The sequence below is a fragment of the Kryptolebias marmoratus genome, linkage group LG1 (genome assembly GCF_001649575.2).
Source record: "Kryptolebias marmoratus isolate JLee-2015 linkage group LG1, ASM164957v2, whole genome shotgun sequence".
NCBI lineage: Eukaryota > Metazoa > Chordata > Actinopteri > Cyprinodontiformes > Rivulidae > Kryptolebias > Kryptolebias marmoratus.
In genome coordinates, this window is record NC_051430.1 from 34,531,397 (window position 1) to 34,539,542 (window position 8,146).

The 8,146-nt window shown below is 42.4% G+C and overlaps 2 protein-coding genes across 4 annotated transcripts in view; one reads left to right on the plus strand and one right to left on the minus strand.

Moving 5' to 3' along the window:
- zgc:162331 (uncharacterized protein LOC793007 homolog) overlaps positions 1-1,355 on the plus strand; it is a 25,111-nt gene extending 23,756 nt beyond the window's left edge. For both annotated transcript variants that reach the window (XM_017431600.3, XM_025009456.2), the window contains one exon: positions 307-1,355. In XM_017431600.3, coding sequence (XP_017287089.1) covers positions 307-643 — 337 coding nt within the window. In that variant the 3' untranslated portion in view covers positions 644-1,355. The remainder of the gene's footprint in view (positions 1-306) is intronic.
- The window catches only part of gas2l3 (growth arrest-specific 2 like 3), a gene marked incomplete at its 3' end in the record, with an annotated part of 139,261 nt that overhangs the window by 40,647 nt on the left and 90,468 nt on the right, over positions 1-8,146 (minus strand).

Below are 8,146 nucleotides of genomic sequence, written 5' to 3' on the forward strand. Positions count from 1 at the left end.
GGTTGTGTTTCAGCGTAAGTGGCGCTCTTCTTCTTCTTCTGGTCTTTATTTTAGCAGTAAGGTAGCAAAGCTGCGCTCTTCTTCGTAGACATTGAGTTTGGCTGCAGCTGCACACAGTTGCAGCGCCTCCTACAGGAAACTGGTGGAGCTACACAGAGAACCACGCCGTTCAAAAGCCTTGTTTGGATTCAGGTTTTTATAAAACACTGAGGTCCGGACCTCGGGGTCCTCGGTGGGAGCTACGGTCCTGATTGTTTACATCGCTAACGGTATTTTCTTGTTGTTCTTTGTCTTCCCCTCGTTCAGGAGTCAGGAAAGTTTGCTGAAAGCCTCTATGCCCGGACTCTACCGCACCGAGTCTCAGCTGTACCCACACGTGGTCCTGCAGAGGGTCCCGACCCCGACGGCGCCCTCGGCCCCGTCTGCTCCGTCCGCTCCCCTCTACCTCCATCTTCCCTCCTCGTCTTCAATCGCCTCCTCACCGGCGCACACCGCCACTCAGGGCCAACCACGGATCATGACGCAGTATCCAACGCCGACATATCCCCCGAACCCCAACACAGCTGTGCCCGCCTACCCACACCCGACGCCGGCGCCCATTTATCCCAACCCCAACCCGCCACCGCAGAGGCCGTGGCAGTAGTTTTGTCTCCCGCCTCTCATTTTCAGGGCGCTGGCTTCTCTCAGCTGAGGATGCTGAGGGAACTCACAAAGAGAAAACATCACAGGCATGTTTTGGAGACGCATGAGGTCTTTTTAACCCTTTCTCATCCCTGTCTTTTCCCCCCAAGAAGTATGCAAACACCCTGTTCTAATGCAACCAGAAAGGACTTGCAATAAGCATAGAAGCACCTCCTTGAGCCTTCCCGGCTGTTCGAGCTCTACAGGAAGTGAACAATTGTTTATTCTTTTTGTCTCACTGAGCTGCAGGAGGAGGATCAGCTTAGGTCTTATCAGAAAGCTTCATCCAACCGACGAAGACAGAGACGCAAAGGGAGGTTGGGATTTGTACGGAAGTAACTTTCTGCGTACTCCAGGTCCCGTTGAGCCGCCCCGGCTTCAACTAAACCATCAGATGTGATCATGGAATCGAGCTCTTCTTGAACAGAGCTGCATGACTTCACGAATGAATAAATTTTGATATTTTCTGATTTTATGAGTAGCAAGTACACTGTGATTAAATTATTACTATTGCACTGCTGGGATGGAAATTAATGTGATCCTTCTAAACAAATCCTAGTCAGTCCCTCCAGGATTTCGTGGGCATTTTTTGTGATTGTTGCGGCTAAAATGCCTGATTTCGCGGGGCATTTTCCTAAAAGTTGTGATTTTCTTTCACTAAAATCAATAAACAACCATAACTTTTAATATCTAAACCAAAAATCCTTCCTAGTTTTGTAAGATAATTCCCAACAAACATTGACATTCTCAAAAGGTGCTTTATTTGAGAACTTTGATAGCTTCTAAACTGACATTCATGAGCATTTCTGGATTGTCCCTGGTCTGCAGCTCTCCTCACATGTTTTGCAGACACAAAGTGTTTGTCGATGCGTTTATGTTCCATGATTACACTGCAGGACGTGCAAAACAGCTGCAGCTGGGGAGGAAACTGGTTTGCTGAAATCTTTGTGGGCAAATGTGAAGCATTAGCGCACATTTTGGCTTCGGTCGCTGCTCCTGCACGCTCCTGGCATTCTGATGTTAACAGGAAGTGACGTCACGTGTCTTCTTCCTGAGTTATTTGGGCTTATTTTGTATTCCACGCTACAAAAACCCACAAAGAAGAGACTAGACCACAGAAACGGTGGAGAATCACTTTAGAAACAATAAATATTGGGTTAAAGTTGCAGGAAAGTTGCGGTGTTTTGAGCAAAGTTGCAAAAAGTTGTGCTTCCCGGGATTTGCTTGATTTTGCGTTAATAGCTGCAATCGCGACATCCTGGAGGGTCTGACTTGTGTTGTCTTGCACCTCTTTGTTACGCAGCCAAAGCTTGTCCTGTGGTCATCATTTTGTCCGGTGGTTAAGATTTCTTTGCATTGCCATCCTGCGGCTACTGATTTATTTTTTAGGCTCAAATACACCTGGTTCTGAAGATTTCTGCAGAAATGTTACAGGATGCCAGTGCAGCTGCTCCAACATGCATCAACATTTTTTTCTATGAGCTCCGATAATAACAGGGGATTTACTTTTTGTCACAACCTAGGTCGATAAAATGTCGGCGTTTTGACGTATAAACCGTGCAAGAGGTGCAAAGAGAACTGCTGCTAGTGGCTCAAAAGGGTCACCGTGGTAACCATGCTCCGGTGACTGTCACTCCCTGACAGCAGGCTTGAAAAGACAGAAACACAGTAGACCTCAAAAATGCAGTCACTGTGTAAAAAGTTGTATTCAAGAAACATAAGAAGTATCTGATCTTCACGTCAGTTTTTATGTCTGAAGTGTTTTATGGAGGAGACATGACGAGATAAAAAGATCTGTCACTTCCAGTTTTGATTAGAAAAGGCTGAACTCTGATACAATGGGAGTCAATGAGAGTTTGGATGTGTGTGTGTGAGTCAGTTGCTGGTAAATTTATTTGGAAACTTACAAAAGGCCTACAAAGGTGGATCAGGCACATAAATTCCAACTTTCAATGATCAGTTTATGTTTTGAATAAGGTTTTTATTGGTAAATATCCCTGAGGTGGACTGTTGTGCACATGAACCTTTTTGGGAAAAAAGTTGTCTAAATTTTCTTCTGCGCCATTTGATGTATCAGTACCAAATGTCAAAGGACACCGTTCCTGAATGGGTCGCACATTTTGATGTATTTTTTTTGTGTGGATTTATCTAAAGCTGGAGGAGGAGGAGGCACAAATCGAAACCATGGCGGACGTGGAAGATTATCGGCAATGGCACGCTTAAAAAATCAAACATTGCTTCATTTTGAAATGTCTTGCACAAACTGTCAGTGTTTAAATCACTGGCAAATGCACTAAACTGGTACAGAAAGTTAAAGCATTTAGACTGACTTCCGGATTTTTTGAGCTATGTACCTGCATTTAAAACCTTTACACACAAGAGTTTTATTTTTAGTAGAATATTTTGAACAGAAGCACTGATGAAGCTACACTTAACCCTCTTTTTGCAGCTTGGGTATTTCTGACACTAATTAATGTCTGGTTTTAAAGAAGATAGAGAGGAGAGCGGAAGGATAATGTGATGGGACCTCATTCGTCACTCCGACATGGCAGACAGAAACATGGACATGACCTAATCTGCAGGAAAATGAAGTGTTTTTTCTGGCTGCACAGGGCTTCAGTGATGTGTGAGCTCATGTGTTACTAAATCAAGCACTCTGGCTTTGTATTAAAATTGCTTTGAGGAAACATTCTAGGAGACATGCGTGGATTATTATTCTTTCCTCTCTTTATTTAATAAGCAGGCGAGAGACTAAAATACACACTACCACTTGGATGTGTGCGGTGATGGGTCAGATCCATGCACAGAGGCCCAGAGTCGGAGCCAAGTTGTTATATGATGGGACCCACACACATTGTAAAGGTTTTGCACACATCGAGGGAAGGCTGTCACATTCGGCACCTGCCATTGAGACACAGGACAGAAAGAACAGAAACATCCCATGTCATCCGGCACCGTATCTCAATAACTGGTATCTAGGCTCACTATACCATTTATAGGCTGCCATTAATATGTTGCATCTTGTTCGGCAAAGAATCTCAATTCTGCGTCATCACTGATGTGGATAGTGACGCTGGGGGAAGAGGACCAATCATACCGACGTTGTGGAGAAGCATACTGATTACTCTTGGCATCACGTGTGGGGAGACTATAGGGTCTGGTTTCATGTTACCTCTGGTAGCAACACATGGGTCCCTGACAAGGCAATGCTAAGCCGCTGACATTCTGCATCTGCAAGCCTTACCATCCAGTACAGACTCTCAACAAGACAACACCAGCCCAAACATGGTGGTCTGCAGACTGCATCATCTTTCTCCAACTGAACATGTGAGATCAACTCACGCATCAGCTCCAACCCAGTACCAGTCTGCTGGATGTTGTTACCAGTTACAGCAGCTGTGGGTCGACTTGCACCTTATCGTATTAAAGAAAATGAAGCCCTGTTTTTACTTAAAATTGCTTAAGGTACCAGATATTCATTGAAAATGAATATTTCATAATTATAGCTTAGATGTCGCATTCTCATAACTTGGTTATCTCATAAAAATGGCTCAACTTCGAGGACAACAATCCTAAACAATCGTGAAGCGACACCAGACCTCAGTCCAACAGAGAATCTCTGATTTGATTTAAAGATGGCCGAACACAAGCAGCATTCATCCAACTTAAAGACGCTGTGGTGTTTATTTTATTTTATAAAGTCTAGGAGCCACATATAACGATTTTACAGAAAAGTACCTGAAGAGACTTGATGTGAAGTGCTGCAACCCACATCTAAAATAAAAGCTACATTTTCATTTTAAAATACTATGGTAATCATCAGCAAGAGGTTGGGAAGCGTGCACCAGATATAATTATTAGATGTGGGTTTTAGGTACTTAGAAAAACAAGAAAATCAGGCTTCAGGCAAACTGTGTACAGATGAAATCGCCTGCTTTGCATTTAAGGGGGAAAAATCAACACTAAACACCTGCTCATTTGTTTTATATCTGGTCGATTCAGAACTGTGTGGAAGGAAGTTTGCATGTTGTGAAGGTTGGAGGGTTGCTCACCGTCAGGGAGAGAAGAAACGCCGTAAAGAGGTAAGAGTTCGAGTTTCTTCTGGCTAAAACTTAACAGCTGCTAAGGTTTAAAAGTAACCCCTGAAAGAACATATTTAATAAAGTTTGTGGGGTTTTTACAGTCTAACATGTATGTTTCTGTGTATAAAATAGTTAATAAATTATCTCAAAAGAATGTGTTTACCAAAAATAGAAATTAAGTAGGGGGCAGAGTATAGATTTTATCGTTTTCTCTTAGTTTAGAGTAATGGTCCGTTGACAGTTAAACCTTTAGTTGCTCGCAGCAGGGAACCATTTTATGAGCTGCACACTAACATTTTAGCAGATTTCTTCCTCTGTTTTGTTGAATTGCTGTACTTCTGTCCCCTTGCAAAGTTTGAAGCACATCTGGTGAAAGTCTGAAAATATCCCTAACACGCAGCAGGAATGCTCGGCGTGACGGCCATTTCTGCTCCCAGAAATATCGTTGTAAATGTTCTCTAGTTCCTGCTCCCCAACTTGTGATCTGGGTTTCTTTACAACGTAGATCCCAGGGAGTGTGTGAGGGTTTTAAAGCACAGGAGTTATCAGGATGTGCTCATTTAATGAAACAAAACACTAAATCATCAAAAAGCAGGATGAAGCCCACTCAAAGCTGCTGGTATATATGGAGCTAGTCAACATAAAATAAAGCATGTTTTCTTTGTAAAAAGTTGTCTGATGTATTTTTAATGTACAGATGCAGATTTTATTGTTTGTACCCCTTTGTTAAAGAAAAAAACAAATCTTCAACGTGGTTCTGCCTGTTTAAAGGGTGACAGGTAGTCACAGGGCTGTTTGGGATCATGGTGTGTAACACACTGAACATGGACCAAAGAGAGCTAAAGACAGAGTTGTCTCAGGAGCTTAGAGAGGAAATGATTGAGCAGCAGGTTAAAGGTTAAGATTATTCAGAAGGTTAAGGTCCACAGGACTGGAGACAACCTCCCTGGACGTGTCCACGAGAGGACAACTGGTGACAAATTCAAGAGACTGATGATACGAATGGTAACCAAGGTCAAGGGTCATCAGTGTCAGATCACACCATCAGTCTGTTTGAGACAAAGTGGACTTAATGGAAGACGACTCAGGTGGACACCTTCTGGGACAATGTCCTTTGGACAGATGAGACAAAACTGGAGCTTTTTGGCAACAAGTCCCCTCAGTTCTGTGTCCACAGACCCAAAGTGAAACAAAGAAAAGAAGACTGTAGCTGCAGAGAAACATGGAGGAGGCTCGGTTCTGTTCTGGTCCAGAATCTGTTCAGGGTCCAATTAAATCTCAAGACTATCAAGGCTTCCTGGAGCTAAATGTGTCAGAAAGGTTGGTGTCAGTCACAGATCACGGGTCCAACAGGATAATGAGCTAAAAGCACCAAGAATGGATCAGAACCAAACATTGGACCGTTCTGAAGTGACCCTCTGAGCCCTGATCTAAATCCTGCTGAACATCTGTGGAAGGAGCTGAAACATCTGGAGAACCTGAGACAGCTGGAGCAGTGGGACAAAACACCTGAGGACAGGTGGGGACGTCTCATGGACGGGGACAGGAATCACCCGACTGCAGTGATCACAACAAAATATTAAAGTTAAGGTACCATCCTTTGTGTCAAGGCCAGTTTCATTGGTTTGTTTTTTTGTAAATAATTCTGTTGAACCAGAATTCACTGATTTTTATGAGATGATTTTTTCAGTAATTGTTTTCTTGACAGCTTTAAGTTATTTTAATGACCCTTAGGGATTTTTCTTTCTTTTAAACAAATCCGTGTCTGCAAAGTGCATTTCTCATAGGTCCACTGACTCTTCACAGACCAACGGGTTCCTGCAGGGTCTTAAATGGAACAACAGAGCAAAGATGATCCGAATATGCAAACAAGAATTCTTGGAAAAATGCTCAACGAAGAGCCACAGCAGATAAAACAGTCAGGAGTCATTATGCATGTGTTTGTACTGTACAGATGCACATAATAAATTGCAAAGGTCGCTGAAACTTTATACTTTGTGATGAGTTTGGCTTTGTTTTTGTAAAAACTTTGTTCTATTGTTGCTTTAAGAAATTAAGAAATCCACAATTACTTTTAGCTTGATTTAACTACTTATTCTATCTATTTTACTCATCCCGCTGTTCAGTATAAACACTTGAGTAATTTCTTTATGAGATCTACATTGTACTTTTGAACATTGTCTGACATCGTTTCTCTACCAGTTTGACTCTATGTTACTGTTTTCGGCAGGGTTTTGTGCTTTGCTAATACTAGCGGCCAATGTGTGTGTGTGTGTGTGTGTGTGTGTGTGTGTGTGTGTTTGTCTGTCTGTCATTAAAATATCTCATGAAGCAGAGGACAGATTTTAGTGAAACTCTCAGAAAGAAATCACTGAATGGACCTCTAAAGCTCGTTAATGTTTAGAGTCGATCTAATTCAAGATGGCCACCACAGCTAATCGATCCTAAGGAACACAAAGATTGGTTATAACATGTGGTGTGATAGTAGCTGAGAGTCATTCAAACCTTAAACATCATGCAAGATCTTCCAATATTGCATGAGATCGAGGATAACATCACTTTCAAACTTCGTCATTTCTTGACATTAAAGGTGGCAGGCAATGCTCAGCCTTTATTTTATTAAAGATTAAACACCTCATCTGCCGCTCCACCTGCTTCTCAAACTGCATTTGGGTCCTTACAGTCAGTCTTATTACCATAATTCTCATTAATATACTTTAAGAGGAAATTTATTCTCTCTCTGCCAATGTTAAATGATTCATGAAGAGGTTGCTCACCTATAAGCTGACCCCCATCGTAGTGCTGATAAACCATGTGTGTCATCACAATTCAATACATTAACCAATATGAATGTGGCCATCGTAAGATTTTTAGTGTGCTCCCAACAGAAAGTGATGATAAACACATTTTTTTTTTGTATTTGACAGGATTCCATCAGGAGTGAACCATGCCAAAGGCTCCCAGCATGTTTTTCCCTGACATTTTTGACAACGACGACTCAAAGATCGACTATTTCCATAATATCATGGTGAACTGCCGTGAGCTGAGCTGGATTGATCTCTGGCTTGCTGCTAATATTTTCATCCTGATTACAGGGTCACTGGCCAATGCTGCCCTGCTTTGGATGTTTTTTAAGGAAAGAAGAATACTGTCTGCCTCACAGGTGGGTTAATCGCTTTTAGCATCTGCAATTTCAACCAACGTTATGAAACAAGTAGGTTTTGCAGAGATTTCCTACTGGTTTCAAAAGAGCCCATCCATCCATCCATCCATCCATCCATCCAGCCATCCATCCATCCATCCATCCAGCCATCCATCCATCCATCCAGCCATCCATCCATCCAGCCATCCATCCATCCATCCATCCATCCTCTTCCTCTTAT